This window comes from Andrographis paniculata, unplaced genomic scaffold (genome assembly GCF_009805555.1).
Source record: "Andrographis paniculata isolate CXL003 unplaced genomic scaffold, ASM980555v1 Contig95END, whole genome shotgun sequence".
In the NCBI taxonomy this organism is placed as follows: Eukaryota; Viridiplantae; Streptophyta; class Magnoliopsida; order Lamiales; family Acanthaceae; genus Andrographis; species Andrographis paniculata.
Window position 1 is genome coordinate 1,682,285 of NW_026137634.1, and position 21,030 is coordinate 1,703,314.

The following is a 21,030-nucleotide window of genomic DNA, read 5'->3' on the forward strand; positions in this document are numbered from 1 at the left end:
CCAAAAGCTCGCGGGGATCCGGAGATCAGTAAATCATATTGTTAACTGTTAGTTAGATATGAAATTCAATGAATAAATATGTGTAAACAGCAGTGATGGATGTGTGACAAGCAAGAAAGCAAGACAGGAGAAAACTAGGACTACCCGATCGACAGATTCCACAAATCTAATTAGCTATACTCCTTTTCCATCCGCTCGTAATTTCTATAACAGAATGGTGACAAATCATGTATTCCCAAGATCGGTATCCTTATAAATTAATGTTACAGTTGCACAGATATAATACATCTGACCTTATGCAGTCTTTTCTTCTTCAAGATCGGTATGGGTTAAACCATTGCCACTCATGGCCGATCTGGTGTCAGGGCTCGTTGCAGCATCCGTAGGGGTCAAAGGGATTGGTTTGATGAGTTTTAAAGTGTCATCTTTGTCAAAAATTTCTTCAGGATCCTCGGAAGAGTAAGCATATCTACCAACGAAATTATTAGAGCGACAAAAAAAGTAAAAAAGTTGTCTTGAAGTTGGATCATCACGAAACAACGAATAAATACCAGAATTGAGGACAAGATAGTATTACCTCATTGAGTTCTGTGACGGCGCCCAAAGAGCGCATATGACACACAAGAGCGAGAAAGACAACACTTGCCAGAAGGCAGGAATAATCCAAGCATTGCGCCATTGCTCATTGTAAACATCGTGTGACTTGAAATGAAGCTGCATAATAAAGCCATGGAAAAGCCATTTGGTATCAAATTCAAGACATATGTACAAAATCACCTTCCTTTTAACATTTTTTAGTTCTATAATTAACTCTGCACGTCGCCATTAAATACCACATAACCATTTGGCTTGATTAATCATTGTCTAGAGTCTTTGTTAATTGAGAAACTAGCTGCCCATTTCGACTGTTCTGACAACTATAAATATTACCAACTTCATCCCTCCCCATAAAATGACCTCATTCGATTTCATTACACTTTCTCAGAGTTGATGTGATCAACATCTAGCAATAAGCCCGCAGATACGGGAGTGATAATACGACGGATATTCAACTACAAATAGATATTACACCAAATTACCTCGTAGAAAATCCACCCAATAGACAGAACTACTGCAGTGGCCAATGCATTCGTGAACTTTCTGTAAATCTCTAACTTGGCAGTCATTCTCCTGGCCTGATAATGTCAAGCACCAAGAACTTGAACCAGTTATTTCACTTGATAAAAATTAGATGGAAATACAAGTCACAAATTCGTGCAATTTTCGAAATTGTCATTGAGAGAACCAATTTATTCGAAGTTCAGACCAGGAAAGGAGTAACTTTTTAGTATGAAATTCCAAGAAAAATATGTATTTCTATAAAACACAAAAGGCAACAAATCAATAAGCTTCATTGCAGCACCAGTAGTATCTACTTGAGTCTATTACCAAGATTTGGATGGCATAATAATACAGTAAAACCCAAATATAAAGTACTGACAATATCGGTCAACCTTTTGAAACAAAACCAAACAAGATTGAAGCAACTTCCAAGTAATGCTAAATTCATAAACATAAAACCGAGAATCAAGTACCTGAAGCTTATTCAAAGTCGAAGATAGGGACGTAAATATCCAGATGATGAAGAAAGCATCCAAAATTGCCACCGGGAGGACAAATATAAATATAGCTTTCCCGGAGAGATCACTTACAGCACCAACATTTTCAATCACTTCAAGTAATTCTGATGCAACAAAGAAAGTCCCTCCAAGTAAAATAACCTTCGATGTGAGGCCACCTAAAGTAGGTCTGACAACGCCATAACCCATCGAAACAATGAGGATGATCAATCGTGAAACAGTACGTTTCACAGTTCCAAAGGTAATGGCCCAGATAGTTGTTCCAGTTGGTCTTACTCCACTTTCGTTGAACTCAGCATAATCAAAGTACCACAACGCCATCTCAAACATTCCCAATGTTATAACCAGTGTGATACAGTTTTGTAGAGGAAGAACTTCTCTCCAGAATCTGGCGTACTGCGAAAACCAGAAAATTCCAAGTAGCACAAATGCAAGAGACATGTATCCATAGAAATTCATCAGTGGCGCCATTCTACCAGGCAGGTAACCAGTGGGGTTTTTCCAGACAGTTTTACCATCAACAACAACCTCTTTAAGCTTCGGATCACAGTGAATGAAGTATAAGTTATACATTCCTGATTTCGTAATTTGTATAGATGTCGACTGTAGAGAAGTCTCTGTTGTATCCATATCAAATGAGGCACCGAATACTTGAGGCCAACCTGGATTACCAGCAGATGGACGGTGAATGATCTGCCCTTCCTTGCAGACTCCGAGCTTTGCCAGATCTGCCGTGCAGCACACAGCTCTTTGACCTCCATATGCCGAACCACCAATTGTCTCCCTGTCATCAACCTCAAACAGAAGTGCATAAACTGATCCTGAACTGAAGTTAGAAAGCTTCTCAGGTCTCCGGAAGACAATCTTATCGAACCTGGTTGCAACAACGACAAGATTAGACATTGTTAAGATAAAAACCAATAAACTCTGACATTAAGAGGTTCACAGGTCCAAATTTTGATAAGACAACAAGACTACAATGTCCATTTGGAAAGGATCGATTTCAGTCTACAAGATACATATATGAAACTTCAATGATTTTGTCTGTGCATTCGAAATTATTTTCACAGTATTCATTTAATGGCAACTTATTTTTTTACCTAGAGAAAAATGGCAAATCAAACATTGATTTTCCTTTCAAATCATCACACCCTGACAATTATTTTCAGTTCGATTTATGCTATTCCTAAAACACAAACAAGAACATAATACAGTTTTTAGTTCTAGATCATCCAAATTCAGTATCAGTCAATAACTATCTAAATCATACAGTACTCAGCTACTAGATTCTGAATCTCGTACATCGCCAAAAAGAGGATGAATTAACAGCAACTACGGCACAATTCGATCATAAAAAAAAAAAAAAAAAATCCAAATTATGTTCGCACACCAACTAATGTAACTAGAAATGCTTCATCATCTGCAAAACCAGCAATAAGTGCAAGCAAAATCATGCCCAGGCAACCAAGCATTGACTAAGCTCTCTGCTAATGCATGATCTCACATTTGCCTATTAAGCCCCAACCGACGCAAAAGCTAATTTCCAAGTCAATTTCCAGCATAGATCTCCACAAATCGAAACAGCAATAACAACAATGCGAAGGGATTCATTCAATTCACCGTATAAACGAATCTCCGGGCGAAGATTCATTCAGTCCAGGAGCAGAAGAGTAAATCCCCTCGCTTCCACCGTGGACAACGAAAGCATTTCCTTTTCCGACGAATTTCTGGCCGGCGTACTCATGCACCGACGCGTCAACCGCTCGAGACCAAAGCAGCAGAGCCGCCGCCGCCAGCGGCAGAGCAGAAATCAGGAAGCTCAATCGACACATCGGCGGCGCGTGCAATCAAGTTGAGCTCGGATCTGCAGCTAGACTGAGAGAGATCTGACGCTGAAATGGAGACCCCGGACTGTCTTCCACCATTGTTAAACATTCGTGGACTCATCGCTGAGTTCGAAGGCTACGATCCCCTGCGACGAGCGCACCTACACCGCCAATCGTAGCTTAGCATTTCTTTTAACGCGTAAAATAATAATATTTTAATAAATAGTATGAAATTCTCATAGCATCAATATTCAATCATTACGGATTTACGGTTCGTTTCTTTATGGAGTTCGAATGCTTGAGTTTTTTATTAAAATATTATTTTATTAAATACTCTTGGGCCATTTTAAAGGTTCCATTTTACAATATATATATAATTTAAATAAAAATTAATATATTTAATATTTATACGTTAAAATTCTTAAAATTTATATTAAAAAAAATATATTTTATTTGTTGTAGAAAAAAATATTTGATATAATAATTTTTAATAAATAAATAATATTAAATAAATAAAACCTAATACAACTTCCGCTGACTTTAGAGCCTCGATTACAAGTTACAATCATTCTTTCTTTACCTTTTATCATTATTTTTTACTATAACAAAACGGTTTAACTTTAATAAGAAATATAGTTATTAAAATTTATTATCTTCAACAAAAAATAAATAAAATAATAAAACAAATTAAAAATTATTCAAATTCTTTTGAAATTTTAAATTTTAAAAAAATTTAAATTTAACATAAATTATTATAAATATATTTAGATTTTATTAATCAATTTTCTTGAATATGATTTGACAATAAAAATAATAATTCTGTAAATTATATTGTTAATATATTTATTTTATGGGTTTATATTATATTACGATTCTTTTTTATATTATTTTTGATTAATATATATGTTAACTTTTTTTATCAAATAATTTTAATTATTAAAATTTATGTAGATTGATATTTTAAAAGTTAAAATATAATTACATAATAAAAATATATAGAAATATGTATAAATAAATAAATTATTTATATATATTATTACATAATAAAAATATATAGAAATAAATAAATTATTGTGATTTTATTAAATAATAAGGGTAATATGTTAAATGTGATTTATTATAGATAAATATAATGTGGATGAAAGATAAAAGAGATAATTGAGTAAAAATAACTATTATTAGGAGCGTTGTTAGTTGGTGGATTTTTTTGTTTATTTGAATAATAATTTAAAATCTAGCCATATTCTTTGTTACATGGTGTGTTTTTTTTTTTTGCTTGATTTTGAAAAAATTTAGTTTGAATTTCGTATTATAATACTTTAATGGTAAGAGAAAAAAAAATATATATTTTTTAAAACAACATAATTTAAATACTTCATCCGTCCCATAACAAAGTATCCATTTTAGTCCGTCCTATTCCGTCCCATAACAAAGTATTTATTTCATTTTTTAATAACCGTGATCTACTTAACATTACAAATACCATTACAACTTACAATATATTACATAAATGTCATTACCTTTATATCACACATACTAATAAGATTATTTTAGTCATTTCTATTTTATTTTTACTATATCCCAACTAATATTTCTAAAACTACGTAAAAAAAAATAAAGGGACGAATAAAGTAATAAAATTAGAAAAAAAATTATCAAAAGAATGATAAATCGTGCTCACCATATTTATTAAAAATAATAATTAAATATTAAAAATATTACTTCCTTACTAATGTCGTAGTCCAACAATGTCCTATTTTTTTTTTAAAGACAAATTTTATATTTTTACCATTGATTTATTTATTAATTTTAATCTCTGTCATATATAAATTTATAAATTCATAACAAAAAGGATAATTATCTAAAAAACTGAGCAAACATACTACCAAAACAAAAGTATCATTGCATTCTCGCATCAAAAAATTAAATAAATAACAAAATTTTGCGATCACAACTGCTAATTTTGAAATTAATGCAGTCTTCTTCTTCTTCCCGAAGCCGCAGCAGCAACAGAACCCTAACCCTAATTCAACATCAATGGAGTTTGGGCATAAACCACCCAACGTCGCTGCTCCTAACACCCGAATTCCGAACCTTATAATTCCACTTAACACATAATTTCCCTCCCCGCAGGTTGATTCCTCCTTCTCTGTATTCCAAAACGTCCCTCATTTCCTCCATCGTACCTCCAGTTATGAAATATAAGTCGTCGCCAAAAACCCCCAATTTCTCATCGTCATCACCCACCGCCACCGCCACCGCCTCACTCTTTCCTCCCACAAATATCGCCTGCCGCCCCACGCTCTCCGCCTTCGCCGCCGCCGGCGGTAAGTCTCCGGCGACATTCTTAATCTTGCAAACCTCAAGCCCCCCAAATGCGATGCGGTCCCACGGCGTAATCCTCACCAAGACGCTCGCCACCAGTAACTCGCCGCCGTTATCCGGCGGCGCCACAGCCGGCGCCACCAAGTGATCGCCGTATACAAGTCGATTGAAACGGTCAATTTTTCGAGTTTTAATTGCTTTGGATCCATACACCATTGTCAGCTGCTCCAATTCCACGCTGCCGCCGCCATCCAGATCGACGGTGCGGCCGCCGTTTCTGATAAGTTCGTCGTCTTCTTCTTCTTCGTTAGGGTTGAGCACATGGTTCGCCGTCGCGGATCGTTGTTGCAGATAGGCCTTTACCGTTCCAGATACGTCGCGGGGTATCGGCGGCTCGAGCATATTGCAGTTAGGGTTGAGCATATTGCAGTAGACGAAAAGCTTCCCTCCATGAAATAAGATATCCGCCACAGGGGCGTCGCCGGCGTTCATCTTCACCACCGCCCACCGCGAGTCTTCCGGCCGACAAACCACCAATTGAGCGGCGACCCGAACCCGCAAGATGACGGCGACGGCGACCGCGATGGAGTCCGTGGAGAAGACGTGAAATTTCGAGATATAAAATTGGGCAAAATCCTGACCAGAATAGCGAAAAGAGGTCTGCCGGAAAAATTGATCAAGCGGAGATAGAGAAGGAAGATTCCGAACCTCGCCGGAGATCGGATTCCATAGCATCGTCTGCAAAACATCAACGTCGCGGCCGCCGCCGAGGAGGAGCCAACCCTTGGAGGAGCCGCAGCAGTGCCAGCAGCCGGCGACCGGAAATTCGAATCTGTGTATTCCTCCGCCAGGTTTTTCAATATCTATAACCCCCTTGGGCTTTCGTGCACAATCCCCTTGGGCTTTCAGGATCTGCCATGGAAGCTCGGAAGCTGCCTGAGGGAGAGTTTTATCAGTCAGAGCGGCGTTCCATGCCCTTGATACGAGTCTTGATCGAGCTCGATCGAATGTCCATAGCTTCTCGAATATTAGGTCTGCAATTTCGTTGGGAAGATCATCGAAAGTCGTCGACGCCATTGTAGAGCTGCTTCGAATCGCTACAGAGAAGTTAGGGTTAATGTAATTGTACCTATAGAGAGACCTATATCTATATATATAGGGCGGATAAAGATTTAACAGTAATTATCTTGATTTGAAAATTATTTGTTAGGATATCTACATGGATATTATTACTATATTTAAATATTTTAAAATAGTTACTTTTGTATATATTTTTGATATTAGTGAGATTAAAAAGAGGATATGAAAAATAAGATATCTTGGTATATCTTTATTTAAGATTAAATAATAAAATATCTAGAGGATATCTCAATCCAAATATATTGTTATGAAATTATAAATCTCGCGACTTGGAGTGTTATTTATTTTTGGAGGGAGAAATTTTAATTTTATTTATTTATTTTAAATACTCTCCGACAATGAAATATATGTTCACAACCTCAAAACATTGTTTTCAAATAACCTTATGTCTAATTCCCTCTCAAAATAGTTATTATCTTCACAAGAACTCATCATCTTTGGAGGGAGCATCTGAGATCACCTATGTATGTGGACGCCATGAATTCTGAGGGGCGACGATTCCTCGAGAAGAGGCTGGAGGAGGGAGATCATAAATTCATTGGAGCTATCATTGATGCTGCGTTGAAGCATAACATCCACGACTTAATGGTACATTATGTCGCCAATTTTGTTATACGCAAACTTTTTTAGGTTTGCACCGAAGTACAAATGTCTGAGTTGCTTGTTAATGTGCTAAGTTCCGACTCCAAACTTGTATACGTCTGCTCACATTCATTGGGAGCACAAGTTGTACAAACATTGTTATCTAATCTGAAGAGCTGGAAGCAAGTATTGACGGTGACATTTGTTTTTAGCCAGATTATTGTTAATTTCAAAAAAAATCCTTATGGTCATGCTGTTATTATGCACTTTTTGGAGCACTTTCACTTCCAAGAATATAAGCTATTCATTGAGGCTTTGGGGAAGAATTCAGTTGACATTTGTACCAATAAATATGGATGATGCTTGATTTCAAAAATAATTTCTTATGTCTATGTGGTTGGTGATTTCTATTCATGGAAATTTCTTACTTCTACGGTAGCAAGACAAACACTCCCATTGAATGAAAATGAATAAGGAAATCATGTTATACAATACTTAGTGGAGCTTGGAGTACCCGACGTAACAGGAGCAGTGGTTGACTTGTTGTTGGAGAGATTCGTGTCAAGAGACTGACTTATTAATTTGCTTTATATTAAAATTTGGTCTTATTCATAGATTAGATTAATTATATTTGAGTCCAGGAGTCCTTTTTGTATTGCCTATTTAAGCCCTTTATCTTGATGATCAATAACACAATTGTATTATATTCCTCCAAAATTTCTAACATAGTATTGGAGCCTATTTTTTTTTTCATTAAGTAGATATAGCCTACCAACTGACGTTTCTTCGGCTACATTACGCCTGAATTGTACCCGAAAGTCTTTCCGATGTCTGCTATCTATTGAATGGAGTAATGTTAAATATAAAATTTTATAAAAATATATTTTTCCAAGTAAACTTTTAATGTTAATACTCCCTCGGTCCATCAAATATACTCATTTAAATTAAATTCCAACTTTAATTAACATAGTGTTGTATTGGTTAATTTTAATATAAAATAAAACGTAGTTTGAAAATTAGACAAACAAGTTAATACGAAGTAAAAGAAATTTTTTAATAAAAAAATTGAATATATAAATAGTTGTCCGCACAATACTGATTAATTTAAATTAGCACCCTGACAAAGTCAAATTCAAAACTATGTGCAAATTTGATGACAAAATGCAGAAAGTGATGGATAATCAATAGATCAAAAGGCCCTTAAAACATCACCCTATTAAATCACAAGAACATCTTTTTCTGCTTAGATCACAGCAAAGCAAATAAGATCAGATGACAAAAGCCATTGCATTGCCACTAGTCTATACATCTTGCCAATACCAACAAATTCCAGAATCCCTCCAAACAAAATATATGGAAGAACTCCAAGGATTTGTCGACCCCCACGCAGACAGACCGACGAAAAAAAGGGAGAAAAAATCCACTGCCTAAACCAACATTGTCTCTCTAATCGCTATTTGTTTCTACGAAAATGAAAATAAGGCGCAATGCATGGTTCTACCGAATGGGAATTTAATCAGAATGAATATTGACACAAAGTAGCGCAAATATTGCATACTGTCAGAGGTGTCGTCAACCATAGTGTATCATTAATCCATGTCGAGAAAATCCATCCGCTTTTTCATAGTACCCTTGAGTTCTGAAGCTTCCCGCTCGGCTCTCTGTGCCTGAGAAAATGGGAAAAGCATAAACCATAAAAATGGTGAAAATCTGTGATCTGATTGAACTTAATCCGTAATGAAGTTAAATTGTTAATCCATGGCGTGAAGAACAGAGAGAAGAAACTTAGAATTCGTGACATAGTAGATTTCTGCTTGATTCTTGCTTGTTACTCAGGCCATTTTTCATATTTTAGACTTTGCCCTTAATTTTCACGCCTTGGATAAAAAATCGAACTTTATCTCAGAATATTTTAGCTCGGTTCAAGGTCACAGGTTTGATTTGAAAGTATGATTGGATCCCGATTCAAGTTCTAAATTTACAGACATATTGAAAATAGCTCGTGTACAGAGTTTGGATAGCAGGGCTTACTTGTAGTATCTCATCAGCCGAGACGCAGGTCATATGTGGCGGGAGCTCCTCCTTATCCGTGTCCTAAATCGTCATTTCAAAAGTTAAAATGGTGAAAAAGAAAATGTAATCAAAGTAAATATTGGGAGAAGTTAGCAAATGGAGATTGGCGCACCAGTTCCCCAATCAAGACTACATTTTCTCCGCGAATTACATATAGACCTAACGGAATGTCGCTGTACATATCACCAACGATTACACGATTGAATGCTCCTTCTAGAACGGCATTAGCTGTGTATGTGAGATATCATAACATTATTATTTTAAAGAGATAAAAATCGAGGGGGTGTAGACTTGAAATATCAATGATGGTTCTAAATCGGTACCGAATTGATCGAAGGAACGAAGAATCCCAACAAGTTTCTGCCCATCGCGAAGCAATACAAGAAGTTTCTCTGGAAAATGAGAAGAGCATGTTTCGATTAGCAATGTAACATAAAAGTTCACCAAAAGACCAACAAGAACATTCTACTTTAAACTACAACGACATTAAACCATTGAAGCTTCAAGACTCTCGACAACAAATGCACTTTATAAAAAAAATTGTATCTTTTTTCATTTGGTTAGAGCCGAGTTCCAAAATAGAAAGCCAGTAAAACCACGCCATGGATTTAGCGGTTGAAACAATGAACAGAGAAATACTTCCCGGATTTGAAAATGCAACAAACAGCAGAACAAATTGGCAGCAATTACCTTTATCAAAACAAGACGATCCATTTCCAAACCTCATTATACAAATCTCTACGGGTGTGTTCTTTTATCAAACTTTAAAAAATTTCTACAACTCACCAATTTTTTTCTCTAAAAAACATCGAGTAAAACATCTATTTTTATTTTTTTATTATATTAAAAATCAATTTTACAATTAAAACATCATATCAACACCTATTTATATTTTACTATTCGAATCCAAAAACCCAAAATCCAAACCCCCAAACAAACACACCATCTATTCTTCATAATGAAGAAATTCACTTACAAAGGAAAAAGGATTATGATAGAAACATAAAGAAGACGGGTCCAAAGATAGGATTAACAACACCACTCTATCTATCAATTAAGGTCGGATTCAAATGCCACAGCGGGCCAGCAACCAGTCAGTCAAAAAATGCAACAAAATCATATTAGATTCATAAAGCTTTCAGCATTTAGAAGCATTAACAGCATTTCTAGTCCAAATCCACAACAGTTTGAGTTCTTGATAACTCCTTTAGCCTATGGCTTACTAAATTCTACAACTTTATACGATGAAAACACAATATAATCAATTCAAAGCAACTCATAACCCCAAAATGCACATCCAACAGACACACAATATCCTCAGCCTATGCACACAAAACATCAATCTCATAAAAGAAAAGTAAACCTCAACGTATATAATTCAAAAAAGCACCAATAATACTAATTTGAAGATCCAAACAAGAATTTCAAGAATCACAATTGGCAGTACAAAATAACCCCAAAAGAAATCAAGAACACTGATAGAAACACAACAGAACACCATATTGACTTCAGAATGTCAACAACGAACTCCAAAAGCCAAAAAAACACATTCAAAGGACTAATAAGTTGAAAGAAAATTACAAAAACATTCAAAGACTTCAGAATTTCAAAATCTCAATAACTTACTGTCAAGATAATTAGCAAGCGATGTAGAAAGATAGATATCCTCCGGTCCTGCCCAAGACATTGGCGCACTCAAAACAAGGCTGTAACTTTTCCAATACTCCTCCGAAAACTCCAGCAATTTTTAACCAACCCAAATTGCATTGGCAGCTTGAATTCGTCGAGGGTTTCTGACGCCTACACCTCCGTTCGAAGAAGAAAGAAGTACTCAATGGTGATCTGAAACTTCAATCCCAGACACTAAAATACCTGATTCGAGAAATTAATTGGAATTGGGGGAATTGGGGTCGGGTTTGGGTGAAGATTAGATCTGGGAAAGGAAACCCTAATCACTCTCGGTGAAGGGCATGAAGTCTTATCGAATTCGTACTCCAGACTCGCTAAGTAGGGGTGAAGCCGAAGGTTGACAATAAATGTTTTACTATTATATTATAAATTTAAAGTTAATTTTAATATAAGATAAAAATAAAAATTTAATTTGAATTATTTAAAAAATGACAATAATAAAATTTGAGTTAAATTTTTCAATAAAAAATATTAAAATAATAATAAAATAACTGTATAACAGGTCATGAATTCAAACTTTTGAACCTCCAATCTATTTACCATACAATTTTCACAATATAAAACAAAAAATAATAATAATATCCAAGAAGACTTGTCACACAATTTTCAAGTTGTTATAATAATAATAATAATAATAATAGTCTATAAAATAAATAGATATATTTTTTTAACACAATTTTAATACTCCCCTTATCATATCTATTCATTTTTTGGTTTAAAAGTATTAGTACTATATTGAGATGAGATGTAATAATATAAATAAATATTAAAAAAATTAAGCTAATTTTATTGTATAATAAAAATGTAATGTTATTGTATAATATATTGAAAATTAAAAAAATACTATAAAAAGAAAATAGATACTTTGTTATAACACAAATCAAAATAAAAAATAGATTGATGGTTAAGAGATGAATGAAGAACAATTATATTCACAATTGTACATTTTAATTCTATTCTAAATTTTATAATTTATAATTTTTTAATATAATTATATTTTTATTAATATATTTTTTAATTAATTATTAATTATTTTATCTTTTTTTTTTTTTAAAAAAAATATAATTATACGTTTTAATTATATATTTTAAAATTTATAATTTAAAATTTATAATAATCCCTATTTCAAAAATATTTCGTATTTATAAATGTCCGTACTGAATATTTCATATAGTATATAAGTAATTAATTCCATAGAAATAAAAGTATTTCTTCAAAACCAGTGAGATTCGATTCGCCAAAACCACCACGCAGCGTAGAACCTTCCCCTTTTCCAAATCAAAATCCGAGACAGAATTTCTCCAATTTAGGGATAAACAAAGGATTCCGTTTTCAAGTTAATCCTTTTTTTTGTTGACTTCACTGCTGTTTGATTTTTGCAATATATATATATATATATATGCTTTCCTTGTTGGCTTCATCTTGTTGTTTCCCTTGGATTTGAAGCCAAAACCTCGACCATCCGTTGCCTATTTTCGCTCAGACCCATCCATTAATTCAGGTCCGTAATTTGCCTTGTAATGATTTGTTTTGGATATTCTCTTGTTTTTCTTTGTTTCTTCCTGCGACAAAATTATTTTTTATTTTTTTGAATATATATATATATATGTTTTTTTCATTTCAGATGTTTTAAATGCTTGTTCGAATTGGGTTTTCTAGGGTTTAGCTTCTCCAGATTGTGATCATGATCAGGTTGACTCAGTTGGATTGGCTTTTCATTTTGGTGTTCTTTTTGGTTGTCTAAGGTTAAGAAATTAGGGATTTCTGAGTCAAGATGAATACGAAATGAAATGATTTTCAGTCTATTGTTTTGATAAATTGAAATCTTCTTCGGCTTCGCCATGGACCACAAAAACCTGTTGTTTGATTTAGAGGGTGGGGTCGTCGTGGGTTTAATGGCCAGAATCTAATTGGATATATATTGTATATTCTTAGTTGTCAGGATTGATGTTAGGATTCAATTTTTGGAGTTTATTGTTATCGAAAAAAATTTGGAATGTTATATAATTTGATGATGTTCATGGAGTTCCCTGCTGTAAGATTGCAGTTCATTTGTTCATTCTAGTTTGTTATTGTTCTACTTCATGGTTGGGTTTTAATTTTAGCTATGGCTTAATGTAATTAATGTTTATTGCAGGGTTTCGATATTCATGGCGACGGCCACAATGGCCACGGCTGCAGGTGCAGCTGCACTTCTGTATTATACACTGAACAAGAAGCTGCAATCAGATCCAGAAGTTGGTGACGATGAAAATGGGGGTGAGGTGCATAGCCATGCTCAATTAGGATCGGATAGAGTGTCTCACAGACTTATACAAGCGCCTGCAACGTGGCTAGAGACAATTTCAACCTTATCGGAGACCCTTAGATTCACTTATTCAGAGACTTTGGGGAAGTGGCCAATTGGAGATTTGGCTTTCGGGATTAGCTTCCTTTTGAAAAGGCAGGTATGTAAGTGAAGATGATTGGAATTGATCCTAGCAATAATGTTAGGGAGCGTTATGATAGAATTTTTCGAAAGAAAGAAATTCTAACTTATTATTTATTTATAATTTCTTGCATTTGTTTGTATGGTTATGCGTAGTAATGGGTTTCGAAACTTTATTGCTGTTATACGAATTAGGTTGACTTGTCTTGGTGGGATCTGATTGTTTTTCTTGGCATTTAGAAATCCTCTCTCTTGGTTAGATATTTTAAACAAACGCGGCCTGCTGTAGTTTGTCCCTATGCGCTACATATTTCACTATTTTTTTGCTGCAATTAGGATTTGGTGACTTTTGAACCCTTTAACTTATTGATCACAATTGCACTTGAGAAGTTTGAATTGTCATGACGACAACCTGCTCACTCTATCTTGACTTAGGAGTACCCTTATGTTCGTTAATTATTTGAATAGTTTTGAGTTCGATAAGTGGGAAATATCACTTTTCATTGATTTTGCAAGTGAAGTGGTTAATTGAGTTAAATAATACCCGGTTAAGGTAGAATTACTTGTTCTTTGATTTGCATGTATATCCCCTGAAAGATGTTCTGTTGACGCATTTAACTTTGGGGTAACCCATTAACTCTATTTGATCAACCCTCACGTCATTCTCTTGTAACACCTAACATGATAAAATGACACTACTGCATCGTATGAGGTTGTTGTTTTGGTATTTTTTTCAATTATTGTTTTGAGCAATTAATTTCTCTTTTACAAATGATTTTCTTCCCTGTGTATAACTGACTTACATGGCATATCTCTTTGCACACGAGCAATGTCAAATGCATTTAATATGTAAAGGATGATAGCGCTACTTTTCTTAATCAGATACAAAAGACTACAAATAGCCTACGGAGGCCTGCATACACATCTATCAGCAGTTTTAATTTCACAATCTCGATTTTTGTCATTTAGAGCAAAATTTTGCAGGGTCAATTGCACGTAAGTCGCGAATTTGGAGGTAAAGAAAGTTTACAGCTTAAAGGACCCGAAATTGCTGCAGAGCTCAGATACCTTTTAAATTTGCTGACATTCTGCTGGCATTTCTCGAAGAAACCTTTTCCTTTGTTTCTGGAGGAGACTGGATTTTCCGAAGAAGATGTTCTCCTCCAAGAACCTAAAGCTGGAGTAAGTTTTCATCTGTGCTCGTCTTTCTAACAGTTTTGTATATATTCTTCTTCAGCTTAAGAATAGTTCTGTATGACTGTATCTATATTATTTTCCTAATTACACAATGTACGATCTCGCAGATTTTAAAGCCAGCCTTCACCGTCCTGGTTGATCATAAAACAAAGCAGTTCCTTTTATTAATTCGCGGAACTCATAGTATTAAGGACACCTTGACGGCTGCTACTGGAGCAGTCGTGCCGTTCCATCATACGGTTGTTTGCGAGAAAGGAGTTAGCAACCTGGTTTTGGGATACGCTCATTGTGGAATGGTAGCAGCTGCTAGATGGATTGCAAAGCTAGCAACCCCTTGTCTTCTTACGGCACTCGGCAATTATCCTGATTACAAACTTAAGGTTTTGACATTTTGCATTTCGTCTTGCTAGACCCTGTTGCATCCTCGATTCAAATTACTTGTTTTTAGACTAAATTTTTGTTTCTGGAAGTAGCTTTCGGTTTCACATAATAATTGTACGTCGATAAGATTGTTTATTCGGTGGTTTTAGATTGTAGGACATTCTCTTGGTGGAGGAACTGCTGCCCTTCTAACATACATTTTGCGTGAACGGAAAGAGTTATCAACTGCCACATGTGTTGCATTTGCTCCAGGTTCCGATTAATATTGATAGAAATGGTTTTTCGGTTCCATTCTGTCCCTGTGATTTCGTTTCTCAAATTGGCATTGCTTCTTTTATTGATCTCGTGTAGCTGCGTGCATGACATGGGAACTGGCCGAGTCGGGAAATGACTTCATAATTTCTGTAATAAACGGAGCCGATTTGGTGCCCACTTTTTCAGCTGCATCAGTGGACGATTTACGTGCTGAGGTACTGTGTGAGTATTTGCACGACCTCCTTCGTTCTTTTATGGTCTCTCGATTCATCTACATGTTCGTAGCTTCTAGTATTGCTTGTTATCGGTTGCTTTAAGTTATTATTCGATTTTGGTATATAATGAATTTATACGGCCTCTTCGATCATTACCATTTATCTTTGCACAGGTAACTGCATCTGCTTGGCTGAATGATCTGCGGAATCAAATCGAACGTACTCGAATACTTAGTACTGTTTATCGCTCTGCGTCAGCATTGGGTTCCCGACTTCCTTCAATGGCTACCGCCAAGGCAAAAGTCGCAGGCGCCGGCGCCATTCTACGCCCTGTTTCTAGCCGTACTCAGGTATGAACGTAAATTAGTAATTGCGCGCATAAAAACATATATATATTCATATATTCTTTGTGTGATTCGTGTCGACTAAGGGTTTTTTTTACGTAATAATAAAGGTTGTTATGAAGAGGGCTCAAAGCATGGCTCAGGCGGCTTGGTCCCGTCCGAGCCTGCAAATATCGACGTGGTCGTGTATGGGTCCTCGCCGCAGACCGTCGGCAAATCAGATAAATTCGAACGCAATGGAGGACTCTCCGGAATCATCGAATCAACGCGACTCATTCGAGCCGTTTCTCGAGAAGACGACAACGACAACCGTCTCCGAAATCGTAGAGCTTCCCGTATCTTCATCCGTCGGAGCAATGGAGACCTCGAACAAACATATAAGCGAGATCAGCCTCTCCGATCCCGAGGATGTTGTCGATGAAATCCGACACGAGGATCGCATGTCGGAAGTCGAGCTGTGGCAGCAAATCGAGCGTGAGCTGTATAACCAGGTGGAGTCCGACGAAGGCGACAGCTCGGTGAAGGAGATCCGAGAAGAAGAAGCGGCGGCCATCGCCGAGGTGAGCGACGGCGAGATGCAGAGCTCAGTCCCGAATACAAAAGAAGTTCACCGATTCTTCCCCGCCGGAAAGATTATGCACATCGTGACTCTGATTCACGACGACGGCGAGCGGGAAGGCGATAGCAGTCCGTCGAGCGACGGGAAAGAGGAAGAAGACAGCTCGACGACCACGACGACGATCGCGACTACGGCGAGCGGCGATCGGGTGGGAATATTTCTGACGCCGCGATCGTTGTACAGTAAGCTGAGGCTGTCGCAGACGATGATCGCCGATCATTTTATGCCGGTGTATAGAAGGCAGATTGAAAAGCTGATCAAAGAACTGGAAGATGAGGATGAAGATGAAGAAGAAGAAATACATTAGGTCTGAATCTGATTTTTTTTTTTTTTTTTTTCAAAGGATGTTTTTGTTTTTTCGTTTCGAATGAAAATAGAACAGAGCAATACAGTGACTAATGATGATTCGTTGTCTGATGTTCGATAAAAACTACACACCAAAATAATAATTAATGCACTTTGGACAGGGCGAATATGGATGTGGTGCGATATTATTATTACTTCCTCCGTCCCATAACAAGGTATATATTTATCTTTTATGCATTAAAAATATTCTTATATTTATATAATTTTTTATATAAATGTCATTATATTATTATTATTATTTTAAATTTCACAAAATTCATAGTATCATGAAATTGTGCCAAATCTTTATATTTTTTTAAATTGTCTTAAATTCTTTTATGGGTTAATAAATTCTTGGTATAATTTTTCGGCCATGGTATTTGACATATACGCGATCAAATTACGAGTTAATTTCAGAATTTTCATATCTGAACTCCTAAAATTATAAATATATGTATTATTCTTAGAGAAAAATAACTATTTTTGAATATATTTATTATTTTTTATATTAGATCTAAGAATAATGAGTGTATTTATAATTTTAAAAGTTTAAAAATAGATATTTTAAAACTTATTTGCAATTTGAGCGTGTACAAGTCAAAAATATAAACGCCGATGAATTAAATTCACAGTTTATGAAATCATTAGAAAATTGATCGCAATTACGTAAAATCAAAAGTAAATTAATTTTGTCGTATTCATTCCAAACTTCCATTGCCATCACCACCTCCTTCTAGACAACACTTAATTTCAAAATTGTATATTTTTATGAAGGAAAAGAAATTACAAAAATAAAAATAAAAATCAATATATTATAAATCGACATGATATTAATAATAATTGAATAATGAGACACTTTCTTAATTATGATGAGAAAAAAAATCATAAATAAAACAAAGTGACACCTATACCCTTTTGGTGTGACCCTAAAATTTATTATATTACCATTTTATTGACTCCAAATATGAAACTATTTATTTAAATATTTATATGATAAAGTGACATTTTTGTAATGATTTATTTTAACAAGATTTATATACACAGCCGACATATACATTTTATTTGCACAACACAAATGTGAACTTTTCAAGAAATAATATAAAAAAGAAACTTCCATATTAAGATTAGTATGAAATTAATTTAATTTAATGAATCATCACTATTAGGTTTGAACACACAAAATATTTAATGAAAAATTATCTACAGGTTTGACCGTTATTATATGGGAATCCATTTTTTTAAATATTTTCATTTATTATATTATTCGTCACAAATCAAAGTGAGAATATTTAAAAAGATAATTCCACATCAGCATATATATATGTGGCAGCCATTTATTGGTTTAAAAAATATATGCTTAATTAAATAAAATCTTAAATTAAAATAATTATTTAATCAAATAAATATAAATACTTAAGATACTTAAAATAATTTTATATAAGTCATTACAAAATATGTATCATATATATTACAATAAGATTAAAAAAATTTAAATTACCATTGAATTTAATGGGTTTGCGATATATAGTGTATAATGCTACTTTTTTAAATTATCTGACACGCATGGTTCACCTAGTGTGACTTTTTCGTCGGACTTGATTTGCAGGATATTAGGTTCGGCCGGAGGTTTACTTAGTGCGCACTCTCCAGTAGCGGCGGCTGGTTCTCACGTTATAAAAAAAAAAAAAAAAAAAAAAAAAAAAAAAAAAACTTTATAAGTGGGATGATGCTAAATTACATTCTTTCGGTCAGTTATAACTATGTAATATTTTATTTTTGTCAATAAACTCATGCATTTTATTTTTTTATCTATCTTATTTAGAAAGTAAATAAAGACGTACATTTAATTGAGGGATATCTAAGATTTAATATAAAATTGTTAGATGATATAAATGACCGTCTCACCTAAAAATTTAGGTTTAAATATACGCATTAATTATTTATTTATTTACAAACGGGAGTCAACCAATAAAAATGACATAAATTTTCTTTTACAAAAAATATACTTCCTCCGTCCCATATTTATATATCCATTTGCACGGAGTTTTAGAAATATTAGTATTATATTGAAATATAATAGGAATAAAATAGAAATGACTAAAATAACTTTACTAGTACGTGTGATATAAAAGTAATGACATTTGTGTAATATATTATAAGTTGTAAGGATATTTGTAATGTTAGGTAGATAGTACAGTTACTTAAAAAAAATATATAAGGGTATTTGTTACGGGACGGATGAAGTATTTGATTAAACTTTTAATAAGATACACATTATTTATTTATTTAATTAACAAAAATGACATGAATTTTCTTTTATAAAAAATATATTCACTCGTGGCGATGTGTATGTACACCGACATGAATGTATGTATATATATGTATGTATTTTCTTCTCGTTATTATTAATTGTTGGTGTTGAATTAATTTTGATTTTCTGTCTCTATACTATACCTAATCGATATTAATATAATTTCACTAATAAAATAAATAAATAAATAAATAATTCTAATGTCCTTTTCTTGAGGATCCTTTTTAGAAATGCATTTCTTGCGTGAGCACTTTCATTCCACAGCAAAATCCACACTCTCTACAAAAGCAAAAAACACCACTTCTTTGTTTTCTTGATTTATATATATACATATATATATATATATATCTGAATTAATTCTCTCTCTCTCTCTAAAATCTGCAGGTGATAATCAATTCTCTCTCTTCCTTCATCAATGGGTTTTATCTGTTACTTTTAATTTCTGTTTATTCCCATAATGAAAATTAGGGTTTGGTGTTGCAGAGATGTCGACAAAGATGATGAGTGAGATAAAGGCCGGGCTAGAAGGGCCCGTGGGTTCAATAATCTCGGCCCAAACAGTGGAGTGCGATTGCTGCGGGCTGATTGAAGAATGCACTCCATCGTACATCCAAACAGTTCGAGAGATGTAAGTAATTAAATCAAATCAATTATCGACATGATTGAATTTTCTGTGTTTTTTTATTGAAATTTATTTGATTAATTGGATGATCGATCGATATTCAGGCATGGAGGAAAATGGGTCTGCGGGCTTTGTGCAGAGGCAGTTAAAGACGAGGTTTTGAGGTGCGAGAAGATGCTGATAAGCCCGGAGGAAGCCATGGACAGACATCTGAGCTTCTGCAACAAGGTTCGGGCTTCGGGCCCTCCGAAGGACTCTACGGTGCGTTTGATTCGGGCCATGAGTCGGGTCATGAGGAGGAGCTTCGAGAGCCCGAAGTTGACCACGATTCGGGAAGGGGGCTGGGATCCCGAATATGACCCTGCTTGAGTGCAAATGTGGCTTAGGATTGTGAGGGTAGTATCGTCATTTTAGGCGTGCGATACGGTTATTTTCCGAATTTGACCCTGCTTGAGGTAGGAATGATGAATGTCTAGGATACCGAGGGTAGTTTCGTCTTTTCGGATGTGCTTGCTACCATTAATGTAATTACAGTATAAATTTTATTACTAGTGAACATTTTAATTTAATAAATTTTCAATATAATAATTTAAAAAGTATATATATGAAATTAAATAATTTTGGGGAAATGAAATATAATGAACAACGGCCAAATTTACTTTACAATATTATGTCATTTATTCAAAGATTCTTCTATACTAGTTTCATCATTTTTCAGTTGAAAAATGCAATATATTTATTTTTTATGCAAATATTGTATTTAAATAGTAGTTAGTGAATATTTATTTGTGTGAAAGTTTTTATTTTTATTTTTTTTCCCACTTTATATTAATATAATTACATAAATATAAATTTGAGTGTATTTGTAATGTGTAATGTAACAAAATTTACAAAAAAAAATATATTCCATCTGTCCCATAAGTAAATATCTATTTGCTTTTTGCACGTAATTTTTAAAATTATTAGTATTATACTGAGGTATAGTAGGAATAAAGTAGAAATAACTAAAATAACCTTATTAGTACGTGTAATATAATATAAATGTAACGACATTTGTGT

General features: G+C 34.3%; 5 protein-coding genes across 8 annotated transcripts; 3 read left to right on the plus strand and 2 right to left on the minus strand.

Annotated features, from left to right (window-relative positions):
• Positions 1 to 27: 27 nt before the first annotated feature.
• On the minus strand, positions 28 to 3,540 carry LOC127243390 (uncharacterized). The gene is made up of 5 exons (XM_051263378.1): positions 3,240 to 3,540; positions 1,575 to 2,493; positions 1,080 to 1,175; positions 578 to 714; positions 28 to 469 (listed from the first exon to the last, which is right to left on the minus strand). Exons 1-5 carry the CDS (start codon positions 3,449 to 3,451, stop codon positions 295 to 297), a joined length of 1,539 nt encoding a protein of 512 aa, XP_051119335.1. The 5' UTR covers positions 3,452 to 3,540; the 3' UTR covers positions 28 to 294.
• A 3,832-nt stretch (positions 3,541 to 7,372) lies between these two features.
• LOC127243573 (uncharacterized) lies at positions 7,373 to 7,852 on the plus strand. The gene is made up of 2 exons (XM_051263659.1): positions 7,373 to 7,498; positions 7,541 to 7,852. Exons 1-2 carry the CDS (start codon positions 7,373 to 7,375, stop codon positions 7,850 to 7,852), a joined length of 438 nt encoding a protein of 145 aa, XP_051119616.1.
• An 825-nt stretch (positions 7,853 to 8,677) lies between these two features.
• On the minus strand, positions 8,678 to 11,575 carry LOC127243343 (sm-like protein LSM1B). The gene is made up of 5 exons (XM_051263313.1): positions 11,192 to 11,575; positions 9,889 to 9,957; positions 9,678 to 9,793; positions 9,524 to 9,586; positions 8,678 to 9,159 (listed from the first exon to the last, which is right to left on the minus strand). Exons 1-5 carry the CDS (start codon positions 11,250 to 11,252, stop codon positions 9,082 to 9,084), a joined length of 387 nt encoding a protein of 128 aa, XP_051119270.1. The 5' UTR covers positions 11,253 to 11,575; the 3' UTR covers positions 8,678 to 9,081.
• Positions 11,576 to 12,481: 906 nt separating this feature from the next.
• Positions 12,482 to 17,179, plus strand: LOC127243342 (uncharacterized). 4 transcript variants are annotated; one of them, XM_051263310.1, is made up of 9 exons: positions 12,845 to 12,946; positions 13,392 to 13,701; positions 14,652 to 14,864; positions 14,987 to 15,259; positions 15,410 to 15,512; positions 15,612 to 15,730; positions 15,904 to 16,080; positions 16,185 to 17,000; positions 17,161 to 17,179. In XM_051263310.1, exons 1-8 carry the CDS (start codon positions 12,939 to 12,941, stop codon positions 16,998 to 17,000), a joined length of 2,019 nt encoding a protein of 672 aa, XP_051119267.1. In that variant the 5' UTR covers positions 12,845 to 12,938; the 3' UTR covers positions 17,161 to 17,179. The 4 variants fall into 4 exon arrangements, with proteins under 4 accessions (XP_051119269.1, XP_051119267.1, XP_051119266.1 ...); XM_051263312.1 differs by lacking the exons at positions 12,845 to 12,946; positions 17,161 to 17,179 and adding an exon at positions 12,482 to 12,755 and having other exon boundaries at positions 16,185 to 17,153; XM_051263309.1 differs by lacking the exon at positions 17,161 to 17,179 and having other exon boundaries at positions 16,185 to 17,154.
• A 2,433-nt stretch (positions 17,180 to 19,612) lies between these two features.
• LOC127243518 (uncharacterized) lies at positions 19,613 to 20,535 on the plus strand. Its single transcript, XM_051263582.1, has 3 exons — positions 19,613 to 19,733; positions 19,833 to 19,977; positions 20,076 to 20,535. Exons 2-3 carry the CDS (start codon positions 19,835 to 19,837, stop codon positions 20,338 to 20,340), a joined length of 408 nt encoding a protein of 135 aa, XP_051119539.1. The 5' UTR covers positions 19,613 to 19,733; positions 19,833 to 19,834; the 3' UTR covers positions 20,341 to 20,535.
• Positions 20,536 to 21,030: the final 495 nt, after the last annotated feature.